At 37.6% G+C, this 22,226-nt stretch overlaps 1 protein-coding gene across 1 annotated transcript in view; it reads left to right on the top strand.

Moving 5' to 3' along the window:
- LOC130922020 (mothers against decapentaplegic homolog 6-like) overlaps positions 1-22,226 on the top strand; it is a 45,910-nt gene that overhangs the window by 5,750 nt on the left and 17,934 nt on the right. Inside the window, exons 2-3 of the mRNA XM_057846495.1 lie at positions 1,351-1,404; positions 3,534-3,593. Of these exons, the coding sequence (XP_057702478.1) occupies positions 1,351-1,404; positions 3,534-3,593 (114 nt within the window). The remainder of the gene's footprint in view (positions 1-1,350; positions 1,405-3,533; positions 3,594-22,226) is intronic.

Raw genomic sequence — 22,226 nt, 5'->3', positions numbered from 1 at the left:
AGTTAATATGTTGATTCAGATGATTAGGTTTGTAGCTTCTTTAGAGTACCCTCTCATGATATGCAAATGTTTTGAGATAGGGATGTTTGGTTTTTCTTTACTTTTTTGCCAAAATCATCAATATTAAAACAATAAAAGGCTTAGCTACTTCAGTTGTGTGTACTGAATCTAAAATTCAATGTCTAATGTTTAGCAGTACATTACAGAAAATAATGAACTTTATCACAATATGCAAATTTTTTTAGGACTCTAAATATATATATATATATATATATATATATATATATATATATATATATATATATATATATATATATATATATATATACGGTATATACTGTATATGGCGGAAAACACAGAAAAGGCTGAACAATCAGGTTTCTGCTCTTGCACCCCTTTTATAAACAAACTGCTGTATTTTAAGCAAAAAGAACTGTTGTGTTGCATGTCTATATGCTGCCATAGCAGATTCATGGCGCATTAAGTCCCCGAACTATTTATAATTTGTCCGTTTTACCCTGGAAACCCCCATTTAGAAACGTCGCGCAACCACTTTTGTTTCAACCTAGCCATAAAAAAAGGTAAGTTTATTATTATTTATTTATTTATTATTTGTCAATGGGAAAACCCATTGGCAGTGTATCAAATACTTGTTCTCCCCACTGTATATTCATATATATATACACATATATTTGTTGGCCCGCAAGCCCTAGTTTGGACACCACCGATCTAAGAAAAATATTAAAACTTTCAACAGAGGGAGTCTGTTTTTTTTTCCCTTTCCTTAGGGTCAGAAGGCACCACCACGTATAAACGTGACACCAAACAAGCAACCAGTGCCAACCCTTTAATAACATTTTTTATATCTTCTTTAATCCTCCAGACATGCAAACATAAATGCCACAGACTGTTTAAATTTGAGCAACAACTCCAACAACATACTTGCTGGCAACATGATCGGATTGAGGGCCGTTCTCAAGTTGTAAAGCAGTTGTGATCTCCCCCCCTTTCTCGCTCCTTCTGACAAGGAGGTCCTCTTCTTGTTATTTAGGTGAAGGAGTGCCGATAATATACAGTTTGCATAGAGCTGGCGCCAGACTGACTCGCTGGGTATCTGACAGAACACTCGGCAATTACTGGCTGTGCTCTTAAAGGGGCCGCACACTCCATGCCAGCTGTGCACTGGAAGAACAGAGCCTGCAAATGCAAGAGTTAGTTCTGCTGTGTACTATGCAGCACTGCTCACATTGTTTCACTAATGTGTATGTTGGACTGAATTAAACGCTGATATATTCTAAAAGGTCATGCAAGTGTTTTAACAATCTAAATGTGTGTGTGCTATGTTCCCAGAGTCACCTCCTCCCCCATACTCGGTGTCCCATTCGGATGAACACAAGCCACTGGGTGAGTTTGGCAGCAAACACACGACAAAGCAGTAAATGACAGGCGTTGACATCTTTCAGCTTGAGCATGCTGACACATTCTCTTGTGTGGTTGACATCATGGCTTAGAAGTTAAATTACAGGTTGAAAAATGAAGTAGGAGCTTAGATGAATCTGATGCTTAATCACAAGTTTCCATTGAGTGTTTATAAGAACTACTAACCAGATACTAACTTGGAACAGGTTAGAAGTTGGATGGATGAACAGATTAAAAAAAATACAGGTCAAACAGTTTTATTATTCAAGTGTAAAAAAGCATTCAGTCAAACTGTCTCAATAATAATAATAATAATAATAATAATGATTAAAAAACATTTCTAGCTTCAGCCAAGATTTGGCAAACCTCTTCTATTTAGTTCAGCATGAATGATATGGCGCCAAGGGCCTAGGTTGACTCTCAGCATTGGTAGGGACGATATAATGCAACAGCATAAGCTGTTTTAAGCATAAGACATCAATCAGACCAAACAGATTGGGTGAACGGGGGTCAGGGCTACATTTCTCACAAATATGAACATAATTAGTTGATAGGCTAAATGATCAATGCAAAATTCATCTGTACTGATTTATACTAACTTTCACGTTTATTGGTTCGAGTGATATACCGTTTGATTCAAACCTTTGTTTTCAAAAAAATACTAAAGAAACATTTTGAAAACTTCCAGAATAAATGTCTGGATTTTATTAGCAAATTTAAATTGCAATATTTGAACGTAAATTATATTAGCATAGACAATAAATACAAACTTGTTAATAATCGCTTACCTATCCAAGAATGCAAAAAATAAACATTTGTCTTAAGACCACTTAACATTGTTTGTCTAAAAAATTAATATAACTGGAAAAAAAAAAAAAAAACGCTGAGCGTATAACAAAAATAAATGAAAATGAGCTATTCTTCAGGTAAAACACTATTGCTTTTGTCCACAAGCACAGCAAAACTCAACAAAAAATGAAAACTTTTCCCTTCGATTATGATTAATGTATGATTATCTGAAAAAATGTGTGCATAGGCTACAAATAAAAATATTTTAAATAAATCATGTAGAAAATAAATTGATATATTTTGAATAAATGCAAGTCATCAGCCAATTAAATGTGCATTTGAAGGGAAAAAGTGGACCTACTGTAAGTCTGAACATAATGAAAAGAATTCACCTAATAATGGTACGGTCAATTCTATCCTTACAACATATGGGAAGACATTCTAAATTACCTATATAATTTAGGTCATTATATAATGCAAATAAGGTTGCTTAAAAGTTGGTGGGGACAATTTGTGCATCCTGAAAAGTTGGTAGTGTTATGTTCCTACCGTCTCTACGCAAATCTACGCCCTTGTATGGCGCAATTATAATGTCAATGATGAATGAAAATGCGTATCTAATTGTTTAATATTCTCAGTAAATCCTTGAAAAAAGTGGTAACAGTAAAACATTCTTCCTTAAATTGGACAGCAACTTAATTGCTTTGTCAAAAGTATTGAAGTATCGATACTGAAATGTTGTATCCGGATAAGATATTTGATTGCAAAAGTATCAATGCTCAGCCAAAAAGAGCTGTTATGTTATTTATATTATTTATAACCAGCTAACATTTGAGTGTGTTGCACAGTATTCACCCTAAATATTGGTCTAATTGGTGACATTCATTTTTTTTTTTTTCTTGCACTACTCTTGATATCAATGGTAACTGAAAGATATTTTTGCATTTTCCTTGTTAATAAAAATAAACATTTAGTTTTAATTCATTTATCTAGTATTAAAAATGGTGTCAAGCATCAAGTATTTTTTTGGGTATAGATATCGAGTTGAAAACTTTAGTATCCTGACAGCATTCTTTGGATAAGTGTCACAAGTGTCCAAGCACCCATCCCCCGCTTTCATTCCTTTTAAGTGCACTGAAATTTTGCACAGTGTAATGTATTTGTTTGACTTGAGATTTAGTATTTCATTGACACATTTAGTCCATTTCTCAATTACCTTTGGATTAAAGTGTATATCAAATGTTGCCATAATTGTATAACTATCCATGATGTGGAATTGTTTCTAATAATATAAATGCGCTTGTCCTTTTTTCAACATTTTACAGACTCTACACTGTCTTACACTGAAACTCCGTCCCCACTCATCACACCAACCGACAACACAGGTAAAGTCCATTGCTGCCTTTTACCTTACTGTGTTTTATTGTCGGCCATAATACTGCTACGTACTTGGACTGTAATGCATTTTTAGGTGGTAATTGATGCAAAAAGTTTGAGAAATATTGGTTGAGAAGAATTCACGGTAAAACTGCATGCCAACATCTGCATGCCTGTGACAATTGTTATTCATCAGTTCATGCAACAAGGTTTAGTTAGCACAAGATATGAGGGCGCTTGCTCGGCTGGTGGAGACAAAACAGGTTCCTAAACAACCAGTAAAGTCCAGTTGCGATCGATTCAATGTCCTGAGCACATCGATTGTATATAAGCGATAAGTTATGGTGGTGTCTCAGTGTTGCGTCTTCCTTCCTATTCTCGGAGCCCGTCAAGATAACCCCGAAGTCATAAAGTGTCTATTGTCAGCAAAGCTTGGGGGACATTGAGAAATCTGGGGTCTCTTACTGGCCTGATGCTGCAAAAGTAGCCTTCCACTCCCCCTTTCCCCATCTCTCTTTTCCTCTGTTCACCACAGCCAAATATTTCACTGGGATGAAGTTGCAATAAGATCCCCACGCATACACCCAATCCCCTTTGCCTCTCCAAGCACCCATCCCCCTCTTTCTTCCCTCAAATCCCTCCATTCCTTTCGGCAATTGAGCAGTGGAAAGAGACTTGTATTTTGGGGGCGGGGAGTTTGGCGGTTGTGATCTGTCTTAGGTGTAGAATTTGTGTGCGTATATACGGAAAGGGGCAGCTTTGGGTTGTGCTTGGCCAGGAAACAGCCCCCTCTAGATGATGAAACTGGAGCTTTATTTGTTTTAAGTGCTGAGGTCGGCTGAGGAGGTCTGTGTAGTGTAAGAAAAAACAGCCCACAAACCCGCTGGATCACGCCTATCTGGACTCAGTTGTCCAAGGTGCTGAAAGATGAATGGGCACTGACAAAGTATGCGTGCCATCATCACGGCGTCCTAGACGTGTCTGATGTACAGCGGATGTACTCATCACTGACTTGCCTCATAGCCACAAAGCTTGGAGGCCGCCTGTTGCTGGGCGGTGAGAGCTCAAATCATAGAGACCGCCCAGGCATAGCTCGTTGCTTTTATGATGACTTGGACACGATATGTCCTGTCGTGTCACGTCAAGTACTAACATAGGATCTGCTAAATTTAAGTGTAAAGCATGGGTTTCCCAAATGTATTCGTACCAAATAGAAATCTGGCCACCCTACAGGACCTCAAATGACCCAAATATATAATCTGTTGTCATAACATTGATATTTTCAGTACCAGGGGTGTCAAATTCATTTTGCTTCACTGACCATATTCACAGCAATTTGACCTCAAACAGGAATGTACTGTATTAGTGCATAGTATATTTTTGGCTTAATACGCTTATTATTTTTTATTTCATTTTATTTAACTTATTTATTAATTATTATTATTATATCATTTCAAAAAATACATAATAATTGTAAACATTAAGTTTTTAAAGTTTTTTTTTTAAATGACTAAAAACAGTGACTTGCCCGATAAAGGGTTAAAGGTGTAATACAGTGGTACCTCAACATACAATCGCTTCGACACACAGTCTTTTCAACATCCGACGTAAAATTTGACTCACCATTTGTTTCTACGTTCAACGACATGCTCAAAATACGACGATTTATGACAGTGCCGCAGTTCCTTTGTTTTCCCGCAAGATGGATGCACGGCAGATTTTCTTGTGAGAAATCAACATAGGTTCCAACAATGTTAGTGCAGGTGGTGACAAACGGAAAAAGGTGAGGCTTACTATTGAAATTAAGTTGGAAATGTGAGCGTCCGTGAACTGGCTCGACAATATAGCCGTAGAATGTCTCCTATTTCAACGGTCCTCCTCCGACCTCCCTTCGCCAGTCTTTATAAATTAAGGTGACAGTTATAATTGTGGTAACATCGGCAAGGAAGTCGCCAGCTTCGTCAGGTTTATAATCATTTATTTCAGAACTTGTGCAGCACAATCCCTTCAGTCCTCCGCAGTATACACCAAAAACAAAAGGACATTAAAAGTGAAATTAAAAATCTCTACCGCACGGCCCTATCTCACTGTGACGTCAGCCACGCGGTGCGTCCAGGTACAGTACACAAAACACATCCACTACACTAAAACCCGATTCATTACATTATTACAGGAATTATTATTACTATTAATATATTATTATTCCGATTTTTATTTAATTTCTTTGTTTTGCTGTTTGTAATTGCTATTTGCATTAGTAACAGCAGTATTTATTAAGGATTTAGCGTTGGTTTTCAGGCTGTGGAACAAATTAATGGAATTATAATGTATTCCTTTGGGAAAATCCTGCTCGACATATGACCATTTCAACTTACAATCAAGATCCTGGAACGGATTAACTTCGTATCTAGAGGTACCACTGTATTAATAATAATAATTAGAGGTGCACGATAATTGTCGGTCTTATAATAGGAATTATGATGTCATCCCAATAAATCAAGTAACATTATTAATAGGCCCGATAATATATACAGGTAATATTTTTGGCATGGTGTCAGTGGATTGGGATGTGTGTGTTTGTTTCCACTTCTGATTTCCCAGTATGCAAAGTTTTGTCACTGTTCTAGAGGCTGTATTTTTCCATCACTGAGTCATAAACCTTACCATGATAATGCAAATGCAAATGTTTGCATTTTACAGTTGTGTTTACAAGTACTTGAGAGGCCTTCTAGTTATTGATAGGCTGGCTGTCCTATAATTGCCAGGTTAGAAAAGTTGTTTCATGGACCAAGACCACAAAAGTCTCCTCTCCTGTTGGACCAAATGTTTTATCTACTGACAAAGCACCGTTGGGTTTATGTTTGTTTTAGTTCAGTGCTCCGCTGAACACATTGTCAAATACATTGACTGATTGATTGTGATTGACTCAAATTATATTTATTTAAAAAAAAAAATATGGGCACTTTATTTGAAGTCAAAACTATTCTTATCTTTGTTTTGTTCATTATAATAATGTTCATGTCATAATGAAAATTCTGGTTTGGTCAAAGGCAAATCTATGCTGAATCCACCAGTAGTATTTTTTTACCTACAGGAATATACATTTAAAAATTATATATATATATATTATTGGTTATTGTATCAGCATTGGCCTTGAGGAGCAGGAAGTTATCGATATTGGTTTCAAAAAATGGATATTGTGCACCCCCAATAATAATAATAACCAAAAATAGGCACTTTCTCTATATAGGGATTAAATGTCTGAAGTGTCAACTTGAATAGCTGTCCACTGCCATGACCACTGTCCCTGAAAGGGTTGATAAATAATTTTATTACTCTGATTCACAGAAAATTGAATCCTGTCTGTACGAATGAACTAAAACGTGCCTGACTGGTAGAACTACTCCTATGGGCTGGATTCGACCACCAGTACATACCCCATACGTTTGATACCACTGACATATATAATACCTAAAATCTTTGTTAAGCACTTCTTAAATTGTTTTATGGTACAGCTTCACTAAATTTAACAGCACAGCCAATAAAATATCAAGTTTTTTTTCCAATATATATATATATATATATATATATATATATATATATATATATATATATATATATATATATATACCGTATTGGCCCGAATATAAGACGGTGTTTTTTGCATTGAAATCAGATTGAAAAAGCGGGGTCGTCTTCTATTCGCGGTCTAGATGTTATACCCATTCACGACGCGAGATGGCGCCAGATATCAATAAAGTGATGTTCTGTCATGATCTCAGCGGTCTTGACATTATACCCATTCACGACGCTAGATAGCGCCAGATATCATTGAAGCGATTTTCTGTCATGACATCTCAAATTTAACCAGTTGGCATTACTTTATTGCAGTGTTTTTCCTTCTTCAGATTTGTTTCAAGACTACAATTACATTGAGACTTCACTTTGATGGTTAATGCAGTTATTGCAATTTTGCTGTTTTATCACAATAGATTTGTTTATTTATATTTCAAAAACCAGAAGTCATTCATTTACAAATGTATTTCCACTTAAGTTTACATATTTAAATGTTCAGATATTAAGATTTGAATGAGGCAAAATAACATGCTTTTTTCTCTCAAATATATTGTCATAATCATTTGTTTCTGATGTACTGTAATTATTTTCTGTATAAAAATAATTTGGTGTTCAAAAAGTCTTTTTTCAAACTTGAGTCTTGAAAAAGAGGGGGTCGTCTTATAATCAGCGTCGTCTTATATTCGGGCCAATACGGTATATATATATATATATATATATATATATATATATATATATATATATATATATATATATAATATCAAGATTTATCATATGTAAATTAATATTTTTTTTCAAGAACTAATGAATTTTTTTATTAGCTGTGCTTGATAGCGGGACCACATTTATATTTCAAAAATTTATATTTCAAAAAGGAAAATTTAGTTTTAAATTCCTCATTAGTGTTCAAAATGATTAAATATCGAGAGTTCACTGAAATGGAAAGTTTTGTGAATGCTCAGAAATATCCTTGATGGATTAAAGAGCCACATTATGATTGACCTCGTTGAATATATGTTCTTCTTTAGTAGGATGCTTTAGTCCATAGCTAAACTCTCCCTCGAGATGAGCGCTCAAAGAGTTTGAGGAGGTCTTATATTGCAACCAAAGCTAAATTGATAATTTAGGTTGGTTGAACATTTGGAAGAGAGAGAGAGAGAGATATTGAGAGGCGATTATCAATGGTTGGTTTTGCTGTGTTTCCTAAGTCTACAAAGTCAACATGCACATTTCAAACTCATTATCAAACTTTTACTCCACACCATTTTTAGCATTAAAATGCTAAACTATTAAGAATCATTGAGCTGAAAAAACACACAAAAAAGAAGTTTGATTTTCATCTCATATTGCGAGGGTGTTGACTTTGTGGTGGCAATTCCGTCATTGTTATCAAGGCGAACGGTGACAGGAGGCACCACTGATTGTGTTCCCGGCGACATGAGCAGATCTAATTCTGTTTCCTTACAGACATGCGTGTCTTGTTTGTGTGAGAGCACGCATGTGTGTGGTCTCAGCTTCCCTGCCCCCCGACACATACACCACACCACACCAGCAATCCTAGTTGAGCCAGAGCTGGAACCCTTATGCAGTCCACACGAGAATTGGAGAGATCTGCATATGAATATCATTTCAGATTTTATTTACACTGTATGAGAAACTTGTAAGTGGTCACACTGGTAATCTATTCACAAGATGGTGAACATCTTACTGGTTGTCGTCAATCAAGATATATGCTTTTCAAACATTTTCTGTCACTATTGAATCGATTATAAGTCTTTTACTGATAGCATGCAATGCGTTCTAGTTTCTACACAACAAATGTGCTCTGACTTCTTCTTTAAACCAGCTATTTACTTGAGGTTTAGAACTAAAAACGCAGTACCAGGGTGTGGTCCATACATACCTCTGCGCTGGCCTCATTTTATCATTCAATCAGTTAATGTTCCCTTTAAGCGCACAGCACTGCTTTATAAAGAAAACTTGAGTAGATTTATTCCTCATATAACACCAAAAACTTTTACCATTCAGTTCTTATTTTTATTGTGTGCATGTGTTCGTGTATGTTTGTGTCCATGTGCTTGCGTGTGAAACTGGGAGAGACAGAGAAGAATTTCTGCAATGGCTCAGTGATAAGATCGTTTCAGTCTGCTCAAATAGGGGTTCTATCAGGACAAACGCATATGTACACACGCATATGCACGCATGAGTTCAATGGAAGCTGTTTGCTGCCTCCTTCCTTGTCCTACATTAGGTAATGTTGTTGTATGGATTGATGTGCATATAGTTTATTGAAAGCAAAAGGTTAGAAAGTGTTGAACGTGTGAGGCATTTGCATAGAAAAGGAGAGTTTATGTTTGTGTTTGCACAGTATTTATTTATACAGTGATCCCTCGCTACTTCGCACTTCAAACTTCGCGCCCTCAGTCCATCATGGATTATTTTTTAATCTAAAAAAAAAAAAAATAGATGAGCTGTCCCGAGCTGATGGCGTAGTCTCACTCCTTGCTCTTTGTCTGTCAGGCAGTGCACTGGAGTTGCTAATTAAAGTTAACGATGATTGACAGATGCTTGGGTTTGATCTTGCCACAGACACTTCACAGACACTTCTAAGAGCTGCATGCGTCAATCATCATTTAACTTGTTAACTCATTTGCTCCCCAAAACTTATAAATACAGTACGTTCTATTTTTAATTGCTTCAGTGTCCCAAAAACGTATTTATACGTCTTTTGTTTTTTTTAAATTGTTTTATTTATTTTTTTTACAATAGGCATCTATAGGTTCCGATCTATCTAAAATATAATGCACAAAGCTCAAAACCCATTTTAAAGCAATAAAATTGGCCACTGGAGGTCAGTAGCGTATTTGGTAAGAACTCACCCCGGGCCAAGAAAGGAAGTGAAGAAGAACAGTCAGGAAACGGAAGTTGGAGGGATCTTGTGAAGATGCGTGAGAATTTGAGAAAAATGTGGAGAATGATCAGGAAAAAAAAGCAAACGACACTGGAGGAGTGTTTTGAAAAGAAAACGAAACCATCGTCAAGGAAGGATTAAATCTATCTTGATGAGACAGACGGTGACGTTCACAACAGCGTCAGGTTCCACACGCGTTCTGCGGAACTCACGTTGCGTTACTCCTTAGCCCGAGGTTGAAACCAACGATGAAGATGATGAAAAAAGTGAGACCGATCTTGATCTGTACTCATCAGATTAGCCACGGGAGCAGCTGAGAGCCTTCCCCGTTGTTATGTGCGCAAATAGTTCAACAGTTCAGTAGTTTAGTTATGTGTAAATAAATTGTTACTTTGCGATCAAAAGCTCTATTTGTCTTGTTGTTTATCTTATTTTGTAAAAGGAAAACATTATTCAGATGTTCAATTAAATTAAAGCAAAATTAGCTGTGAATAAGTCAAAGTTATGTTTGAAATGTATGCTTTCACGAAAAGCTCAATTTCTCAGTTTTTTCATCAAAAATTGAAAAGTTGCTTAAACTAAGCTATTTTCTAATGCTGATTTCCAAAGAATGGAAAAAGATATGAACTTACTTTCCTCATTAAAATATGAAAACTTATAAATGTTTGGGTGGTTTTAGTTAAAGCAGACACTGTTTTTAGATCTGTGTGTTTTTGACAAAGATCATATTACATTTGATGGTGATTTTATGCAGAAATGTGAGAAATTCCAAAAGGTTCAGAAACTTTTTCATACCACTGTATCTCTATTGAGACAATTTAGCCTGGTTAAACAACTTACTACACAAGTAACTTTATAGAGTAATAATTTCAAAATAACTGTTCAGATATTACAGGAACAAAAATACTTACAAAAGCTCAATATTTTTAAAAGTGATAATCAGCAATTTTGGTATTTTAGATGGAAACATGCACATGATCGTGGGATGAGTTAGATGAAAGAATCACTGAATTGAATCCAGGTAATACAAAATACATTTAAGAGATGCAATAGAACACTCCATATTAGAAGAATTGAAAATATCAACGGATGCCAAGAAAATGAAGCAATTAAAACATACAGTTCAATTGTATGCAGTATATATTTTAAGTACAATACATTTACACAACTGTATATTTTTCTTGGGTAATTATGAATGTGATTATCCATGGCACTTGGTGTAAAATATTTCAACTACTTACAGCAATACACAATCTGTAGGAATCTCACAGCACCACTACCTGCTTGCCTTTCCTGCACAGCAGCTGAGAATGTCATGTTTGGATGTGGGGGAAGTTACTTGAGTTCGGAGCTAGACGTGATTTATGTCGCTCATGGCATTCTGTTGTGTGCAGACCTCCGCCACGGCATTATGATTTGAATTGTAATCAGCGGCTAGATTAAAATTGTTAATCATAACAATGCCCTAGATGTTATAAAAATATTCCACAATTCTATTAATACCGTAAGAACTAGATACTAAAGTTGGCATGAGTAGATGTGTCCACATGAATTTTGGTAATGATTGGTCACTCTTTTAGGAGTTTAAACTACATGAACCTTTTTCATGTTAAGAGTTTAAGACTGTCCCCTTGGAAGATACAGGATAAAACTACAGACAAACATGTGTATATGAGTGTGTTTCAGGACTTATTGGTAATTTTTTTCCATCATCAAATTTGGGCGTTCTGTAGTTATTATTTTCTTGTCAATGAGTTCACTGACTAATGTCTCCTGTTATCGGTGGTAGATTCTATTATATGATAGTATATATTATGTTATACACTAACGCATGCACAAGCATTGATGCAATATGACAGGTTTTCCTAATTTCACTTTTACTCGTGTGCTTTTTTTCTCCCCTTCCCCTACCCCTTTTTTCCCCTCAAATAAGCATTTCTTGCATTATATAGGATGAAATTCCTTTCTTTTCTCAAGTAAGGTTTGTATGTGAGTTTTCTAAAGTAGAAATAATCAAATACTGATTTGAAAGTAAACCTAAGCATAGGATAAATCAAGTACATGTACAAATCAAGAAAATTATTAGTTAACAACATTTACATACTTAATGTGCAATTTTTGTATTACTCTCTTATTCTGAAAGACAACTTTTGTGGCAGATTGATGCTGACTTCAGTAATTATTATCGTTAGGGTGTAAGGGAACACTAAAATGTAATTTCAATTCGATTCAGTTTCTTGAAGTGCAAAAAGGTTAAAAAAAAATAAAATCCTTAAAATGCTTTTTATTTAAAAAATGTAAGCAATAGAACTTGTATAAATAAATAAACATATAAATATATGGCACTCTTGGTTTTAAAATATTTAAAAAAGAACAAAAAATGTAAAATTAGAACAACTATAAAATCTTAACAAAAACAAAGCAAAACTGTAAACTTTAAACTCTTAAAAGTAATGGCCTGCCCATGAAAAATATAACTATTCAAACTTAATACTTTTGGCTAGCAAGATTGAAACCACACATCTGATTGCAGTGACAAAATCAATTGATTTTCTTTCGTGTAGATACATAGCCAGATGGTGATACTTTAAGTGTATTAGATGTGCTTCCTGCAGCAAACATATTGTCCGCGGAACAAATGCGGACACACGACTTTGGATTCTTCCACTTGCTTTTGTCCATTGGTAACTTTAACAGGGATGCCAAAAGTGTTTTCAAACAGGAGACCGTCGTGAAACAGGAAGGTCGTCTAGCTCAGGCTTCTTGCTTGCATTTGTCATGATGCCATTTGTCATGCCTGCAATCTACGTAGCTCCCACACAGCCCTCTTGGTATCCAATACTTAAGGCGTCCATGCGGAAACTCTCCAGGACTTCGGTTCCGCAAGGAGCACTTAGATCGCATGAGCAACGCACTTTATGAGGAAAATATCCATAAAAGGTTACCGAAACTTACACTGAACCCAACTTTGAAAACTGAAACGGTTCAATCAGTAATTAACATCACTTTAAACACTATTAATGCATACAGGTGAAACAGGTCAGGGCAAATAGTAACAAGGCACTTACAGTGTAGCATAGACTTCATAGTATATTGACTGGACACTGGGCGCGGTGCCGATTAATAGGGGGCCTATCTCCGTCAAAGCTGACCGAGAAGAAACACAGACAAAAAGCTTTTTACGTTGAAATCCTTGTCAATGAATGCTTAAATCCCTGAATTCTTTATAGATATGGACGTATAACAGTCTCTATTCTTGGTTCAAAGCAAAAAAAAAAAAAAAAAAAACGGGCAGTTAGCATTTATTTGACGTAAATATGTTGAATGTGCTGCTGGGCTTTAAGGCACTGTGGCGCCGCCTTATTACCACAAAGAGCTTTTTACGTTGAAAATTCTTGTGAATAAATGCTTAAATCCCTACATTTTTATAGATATGGATGTAAAACAATCTCAATTTTTGGTTAAAAGCAAATAACCGGGCAGTTAGCATTTATTTTACGTAAATATGTTGAATATGCTGCTAGTCTTTAAGCCACTGTGGCGCCGCCTTATCACCACAAATAGCTTTTTAAATTGAAAATTCTTGTGAATAAATACTTAAATCCTTGAATTCTTTATAGATATGGACATAAATCAGTCTCGATTCTTTGTTAAACGAGCGAAGAACCGGGCAGTTAGCATTTATTGTACGTAAATATGTCGAATATGCTGCTAGTCTTTAAGTCACTGTGGCGCCGCCTTATCACCACAAAGAGCTTCTTAAGTTGAAAATTATTGTGAATAAATGCTTAAATCCCTGAATTCTTTATAGATATGAATGTAGAACAGACTCGATTTTTGGTGAAAAGCAAAAAAAAAAAAAAAAAAAATGGGCAGTTAGCATTTATGTAAATATTGCGAATTATGACGCCAATGCCGTAGTGGTTAAATTTCTCCCATTGATTTTTTTGTTTCATGTTTAAAATTGCATGCATGGTACAAAAATATAATAATTACCTTGAATCCTCGAATAAATCACTCCTGAGACAATCCTTCCTGTTTGTATGCGGTACAGCTTTCATACTTTTTCAACCTAAATCCGGCATTGGATCGCTGCATGTGTTCAAGAATAACTGCGACCGACTGAAGCGGAGTGTGGGACGGCCCCCTACATTAAGGCGTGGGGCAGGGTATAGGTTACTAGTTTGTTGCTTCAAGTGTTGTCGTGATACTACAAATTTCAACTGGATTTTCGCTATTTCATAAAAAAAATAAATAAATAAATAAATAAAACTAAAATTGTATTTTTGATTAGCAGGAAAATGCAAAAATTTCGTCCATTACTATCAAGAGTAGTGAAAAATCAAATCTCCACTATGACAACAAATTTTTGGTGACCTTCTACCAGCCCACTGATGCTTTCTTGTGTGAAAAGTTATACAGTCACCATGATGAGGAGAGGGGGGAGGCGCAGCTGTGACCAGATGGGCTGAGTACTGATACTTTTGCAATCAAATATCGTATTCAGATACAACATTTCAGTATTGATAGTTTGATACTTTTCGCTACATTTGACAACCTTAGTTACTACTTCCTTTGTCTTAATTTAAGAGAGCCTAACAAAATTATACCTTGGGTCACTACAATATGGTACACGAAGTACTTCAAGCTATTACAGTGACCGGCCCAAGCTTAGCGTGCCTGTGACACCATAAAAAAAATCTTAAATAGCAATATTATTTGAGTTAGAATCATATTTTGAGACGGTTCGACGATATACTGTACAACAATTTGGCAAAGTGCAGATGACGAGAAATGAGTCTTTCAATCTACCTTTTAGCTACTCCTGTAATTATAGCGCTCTAGCGCCGCCATCTGGGTGATGATGTCGGCAGATTAACGATTTCATCTGATTTAGAATCCAGCCCAATTGGGGAGGAAGGTTCAGAACAAGGAAAATGTTACTGAGAGCAGCAAAATGTCATCATTGTTTTTATGTTTAAGTATTTTTCCTTAATTGCCAAATTAATGGTTTGGTAATGACAAATGACTTTTGCTAAATGGAATATGAAATATTAAAAATGCATTTATTTAGTACGACAGGGCTAAATTACTGCATAATGGTCAAATCTGCCGACTTCTTAAACCTCCCAAACGGTATTTTATGCCACAGGAGTTAGTCCAGCTTTTATCATTTCCCTGCCCCGGCTTCGGAAAAAGCGTAAACAAAACAGGAGGCGTGAGAGCTAGGCGCCATGCTAACCCGAACCAAGCGGCTCCTCCAAGTCTCTTCCTCGCCTTTTGAAAACGAAAATTCACATGAAACTATCCCGACTCATGTTACACACGGCCGCGGGGTGATTGTCTTCACCGATTGGCCAGCCCTCGGCGGAGAGCAAGTTTCGGCTCATCGTTCCCCTGCTGTGGCTCTGGCAGGCAGTCAGGCCTCATTGCCAGGGACACCAAGGTGAATGAATGCCGAAAATGGCGCATTCTCGGTGGACAAACCGGGCGACGTCAGAGCGTGCGGTTGTCCAAGCCGAGTATAGCGCTCTTTAGGCAGGCATGTGAAGAGGACCGAATGGGGTGCAAGTCTCGACACAATCAAGAGATGAGAGCGGAGCGCTTCCTGGGCCCAAGTCGAGGATAGCGCTCTATATGCGGGCACGCCTTTATCGGCCATCGACCATGGTGTGCGACAAGCAGCCGGTCGTCGGCCGAGTGGTCTTGTCGATGGACAGGGAGCATTGTCACCCACAAAATGCAAGCCACCTCCTTATTAAAACGTTTGCCATGATCCCATCCTATGGTTCCTTGGTTGTCAGACTTTGTTTACCCACGGCGGTGAACAAGGATCTTTTGGAAATCCAAAAAGCCTCAGCCTCCTCTCCCTGGTGTAGCAACAAAAGCCTGCAGCACATTGGGCTGGCGTGACGCAAAAAATAAATGAATTAATCGGCAAAATCCGCTGAATCCGCAGTGCTTCTGCATACTATAGTAATGGCTGTATTGTGAAGAAGATTAGTCCGCTGACGGCACATTCGCCTTCTTCCTCAATCCAGACCCTGGATGGAGGTCAATCATTTTCATGGCGCGGGATTCAAAAAATTGAATAAATATATCGATTGCCTTCACACACATCCAAACGGTCCATTTCATTTAGGAGCATAAAATACAGTGTGGAATATGAAATAAACATGCTTTTTTTGTGTCAACAGCACTTTAAGCCACTTGAACTCGGCTCTCAGATAACAAATATACAAATGGACACCAAATTAAAAAACACACCTACATTACAGGGATGAACATATTTTCTTATAAAACTGTGATTTAACACTGGCTGACTGTGTATGGTTTAAGTATTGGGGTACACGTGCTAGCCCAACCCAATACAAAGTGAGAGGATAATAGTTCAGGAGCTTGTAATAGGTTAGCCAGCCGTTCTGATGTGGCTCTATGATAAATAATAGAAAAAGTATGCTTCCCCATCACCATCATATTTGGTGGTTTCTTTTTGTAAGGTGAGCAAGGTATAGTGCAAACAATTGCGTCTCTAAGCCCTGTCTGCACTCGCTGCCGCATTAACCCCATGAATTGGCTCTTTGACTGATGGGGCACAGCCTAGGAATGTTGGAAAGGTGAGGGGGAGTAGAGTCTAGCAAAAGAGGCGGGAAATGGGGCCGGTGGGGTCTGACTGACTGGAGAGTGACATCTGATACATGTTTGAACATATCACAGTTAATAGTTAAGACACACAGACTGGAGCCGACATTCTTGAAATTTTGGGGGACAGTTTTAAGAGAATGCTGTTGATGTGGGCTAGCGGGATCAAGTGTACCATGGAAGTCGACACTGTTGACAAGCTTTGGTCAACCTTGGAGCTGTAGTTTTCGAGTCTATATCAGATAATGAACGTGAATATTAAATTCGGTTCTAGAGCAGAATCCAGGAAGAATCAATTCCTGCGATATTAATAGGGCAAGATGTAAAAATAGTACAAACGTAGACATCCATATGGTGCTGTGGACAGCTTGAATGTGTGTGCCTAAGCCTGGACAGGTCCTCTTAGTGGCTTGTTTGCTGGCAATTGTACAGCTCAGTCTCTTATGCCTGGCTGGGACACATTAGTCTACGGAATTCTACATCAAGGGCTGGCCCATTAACCATATGCCATTTCCTCAAATATTTTCCATCACGGCCCTGTTTTCATGACAAACCACTTAGGACACTGATTCACGCATTGGGAGGCTATTTGTAGTTTGGATTTGGAGAATGTAGTATGGAATTTACAGCTTTTTCTGATTTTCCGATGAAATGTCTGGTTAACCTGGGGCAGCAATGAAATGATGTCAATAGAATAGAATAGAATAGAATAGAATAGAATAGAATAGAATAGAATAGAACTTTATTGTCATTGTCAGCAAAACATTGTCAACAACGAAATTTGACTTGGCACTCCAGTATAAAAGTATGTATTGAAAATAAATATGAAAATATATACTAGCCCTTCTCAAAAAATCGCATATTGGGATAAAGTTCATTATTTTCTGTAATGTGCTGATGAACATTAGACTTTCATATATTTTACATTCATTACACACAACTGAAGTAGTTCAAGCCTTTTATTGTTTTAATATTGATGATTTTGGAAAAAAAAGTCAAGAAAAAACAAAAATCCCCATCTCAAAAAATTAGCACATCATGAAAAGGTACTCTAAAGAAGCTACTAACCTAATCATCTGAATCAACGTATTAACTCAAAACCCCTGCGAAAGATTCCTGAGGGTTTTAAAAACTCCAAGCCTGGTTCATTACTCAAAACCGCAATCATGGGCAAGACTGCCGACCTGACTACTGTCCAGAAGGCCATCATTGACACCCTCAAGCAAGAGGCTAAGACACAGAAAGAAATTTTTGAGTGAATAGGCTATTCCCAGAGTGCTGTATCAAGGCACCTTAGTGGGAAGTCTGTGGGAAGGAAAAAGTGTGGCAGGAAACGCTGCACAATCAGAAGAGGGGACCGCACCCTGAGAAAGATTGTGGAGAAGGGCCGATTCCAGACCTTGGGGGACCTGCAGAAACAGTGGACTGAGTCTGGAGTAGAAACATCCAGAGCCACCGTGCACAGGTGTGTGCTGGAAATGGCAGAAGCGCCTGACCTGGGCTACAGAGAAGCAACACTGGACTGTTGCTCAGTGGTCCAAAGTACTTTTTCAGATGAAAGCAAATTTTGCATGTCACTCGGAAATCAAGGTGCCAGAGTTTGGAGGAAGACTGGGGAGAAGGAAATGCCAAAATGCCTGTAGTCCAGTGTCAAGTACCCACAGTCAGTGATGGTCTGGGGTGCCATGTCAGCTGCTGGTGTTGGTCTCGTGTGTTTTATCAAGAGCAGGGTCAATGCAGCTAGCTATCAGGAGATTTTGGAGCACTTCATGCTTCCATCTGCTGAAAAGCTTTATGGAGATGAAGATTTCATTTTTCAGCACCTGCTCACAGTGCCAAAACCACTGGTAAATGGTTTACTGACCATGGCATGACATTGTGAAGAGGAAGTTGCGAGACCCCAGACCCAACACTCTGGATGAGCATAAGGCCGCTATTGAAGCATCTTGGGCCTCCATAACACCTCAGCAGTGCCACATGCTGATTGCCTCCATGCCACGCCGCATTGAAGCAGTCATTTCTGCAAACGGATTCCGGACGAAGTAATGAGTGCATAGATAATATAATTAATTGAAGGTTGACTTTTTTTGTATTAAAAAAACACTTTTTTGTATTGGTCGGATGAAATATGCAATTTTTTTGAGAAAGGGATTTTTGGTTTTTCTTGACTTTTATGCCAAAATCATCAATATTAACACAATAAAAGGCTTGAACTTCTTCAGTTGTGTGTAATGAAGGTCAAATATATGAAAGTCTAATTTCAGTACATTACAGAAAATAATGAACTTTATCACAATATGCTAATTTATTGAGAAGTACTAGTACACTAGGGCAATAAGTGAGAAATTATAGCCTTCTTGAACTGAAATACTGCATGTGCAACCCAGGAATAGTGTAATCCGGTCCTGAAATTAGCAGTGTCATTCGTGCAAAAAATAAGAATAAAATATGAATGAAAAATTTCTATACCGTAAATAGAAAAGTGGTCCGAGTAATGTGCAGGTTACAATCACCAATGTTCATGGGGAGTTCAGATTTTGTGCTTATTTAGGGTAGTAATGGCCCTTGGAAAGAAGCTGTCCCTCAGCCTGTTAGTCCTTGTTTTGTGGGACCTGTAGCGTCTGCCGGAGGGCAGCAGCGGCACACTACAAACCAGAAATAAAAAATTACTTAAATTACTTTCTGTACAGTATATTTAGTTTTAAAATATTTTCTCAATATCAATACAGTGTATCACATTTCTGCAGATATTTAAGTATAGCGTTTCATGGGACAACAGTGACAAAATGATACTTTGACACAATGAAAAGTAGTCTGTGTGCAGCTTATATAATAGAATTTATTTTCCACTCAAAATAACTCAAAATATAGCCATTAATATCTAAACCCCTGGCAACAAAAGTGAGTACACCCCTTAGAAACTACGTACATCCCTAAATGTCCAAGTTGAGTACTGCTTGTCATTTTCCCTCCAAAATGTCATGTGACTCGTTACAGGAGTGCTGTCAGCATTGCTGCAGAGATTGAAGAGGTGGGGGGTTAGTGCTCAAACCATATGGCACACTCTACTTCAAATTGGTGTGCATGGCTGTCACCCTAGGAGGAAGCCTCTTCTGAAGACGGTACACAAGAAAGCCCGCAAACAGTTTGCTGGAGACATGTCACCAAAGCACGTGGATTACTGGAACCATGTCCTATGGTCTGATGAGACGGGCGGGCTTTCTTGTGGCAGAAGAGGTTGACTGTCTCCCCCAAGGGAGCAGGGATGGCCAAATAAAGCTTCTTGAAGCAATGAAACTTTGCAGCCAAATGGTTCAAAGCTTCATGGTGGTTCATTTGGTCTCATGACAGTCGTATGATGCCGCTGTGAAATAAAGTGTTACCGGTTAATATCTTTTGGTGGAAATATCCCAAAATACAGTGAGGACAGCAGCGGCTTATCTAGGAACAAATTCCATTTTCGTATCAAATTTGGTGGATGGTGGCTTATAGTCAGTTGCGACTTATAGTGCAAAAATTACGGTACTGTACTGTATTTCCAGTTCAGTTCAGCTAAAAACAAACAAAACAAAACTATTATCTCCGCACCAGCATCTGCTTTCCACTTGCTCATTAATGTACTAGTAGGCCGAGGTTATGGGGCCGTTTACACATGAACTGACTCTATTGCAAATGGGAAAGACTTGTACCCATGCTGTCATGGTTTGGGGGAGTTGTGAAACTAGCAACATACTATATTTCGGACAAGTGCACCTTGGCCACTTGAATTTTGGAGAAGTGAGGTGAGATTTTTAACATTTGATAGTTTTTCTTTGCCTGACAAACAAAATGTCCTCTTACATCTTGTCAGGCTTTCTCTGAGTTCCACTTACAAACTCGATGTCTGGTCTTGCCTTTGGTGTTTATTGAACAGACGCGTAATTCCATTTAGTTTTGCAGGTCCTGCCCCTTCTTTAGCGTATTTCCAATCCCTTATTCCATGTTGTCAGGCCTTCACAATTTAAAATAAGGTTTAAATTACAGGACTGGCTGTGGCTTTCCTTTGTTCCTTCAGAGTTTCTGCCAACTCGCAATTTGGCTTTTAATGGAATCCTGCCACGCTGCTGAACTTAAAGATTCTTTGCAGATGTTGAAAGGCACTGACTCAATGAAATGTAGGACAGTGCACCAATTGCTGGGACTGTGGATGCAATGCGGAGTGACTCCAAATAGCTTTATCTTGGAATACCAACATACTTTTTCTTTCCACAAGCTGCGGCGACCTTTTTTATGTGTCAGCAAAATTTACATATCCATGACATGATCATCCCATTTTCGTGGAGGCCACACCAGAGACAAAACTTTGAGTGAATTCAAATTTATGCTTCCAGCGGATGACAATATGCTTTCGTTTTGTCGGGAATATCATTGAATTGGAGACAACTCAGAGTTCGTGCAGGCCCAAGGCTTTTAGAGAGTGGTGACAAATTTGCTATTTCACTGGTCATGCTGAGCACCCAGTCCATCTACATAACAACATTACTGTGCATACAGTATATTCTGTATGTACACTGCAGGAATTTCAAATAATTCCCCCTAATTAGCCATTAGTCAGAATTTTTCCTCATAGTGGAATGTGGATGTGTTCCATCACTAATGTGTGTAATTACGTTGAGAGGGGTGAAGGCCATATTGTCGGCCCACGTGAGAATCAATGAGACACTTGTCAACGTGACCTCTGTGACTGGCTGAACGGGGGAGGAAGTGTTGAGGAAGAGGGCCTGTCCAGGAATGTGGTGAAAGGTGGGGGTGGGGGGGCATGTCAACTATCACCCCCACACCCCTCTCTTTCTGCCTGAATGTATTCCCATTAGAATAATCAACCAATTAGACACATTTCTTAATTCTAGGAGTGGGACTCTATTAAAAAATATAATCTAATTAGCGACTTTGTAATTAATTAATCTTAATTTATTGCATTTTAATGGCACAATACTATTTGTCCCAAAAATATAGCTTTTACAATTATAAATTGATCATCGTGAATGACTGATTTAAATAAACACTGGCGCGGATATTGTTAACACGAAACACATCCATTTTATGGATTTATTTACCAAATAAAAAAAAAAAAAAAAAAAAAACATATCCCTGACCAAATTTGAAAAGACTGTTACGTAACATAAAATGCCATTGCAGTATCTTTTTCCTCGAACAACAGTATTGCTAAGTAGTAGTTAAAGAAAATAAGCAAGAATTTTATTAAAAAAATAAATAAATAAACATGGATCACAATTATGGGATTTTTTTTTAGAGACATGTAATAAAATTGAAAAAAACTCACATAACGTTGCAGTTAATCAATTAAAAAAAAAAAAAAGTATTGAGTGTAGGGATGTCCCGATCCAGGTTTTTGCACTTCCGATCCGATACCGATACTGGCCGATACCGATACCGGCCTATCTGAGCATGTATTAAAGTTTAAAGTTATTTAGCCTCCTTACTTAGTTGTCAGACTCATGTTGAAAAGGGT

This window comes from Corythoichthys intestinalis, chromosome 1 (assembly GCF_030265065.1).
Source record: "Corythoichthys intestinalis isolate RoL2023-P3 chromosome 1, ASM3026506v1, whole genome shotgun sequence".
NCBI lineage: Eukaryota > Metazoa > Chordata > Actinopteri > Syngnathiformes > Syngnathidae > Corythoichthys > Corythoichthys intestinalis.
This window is presented reverse-complemented; position numbering and strand designations above follow the sequence as displayed.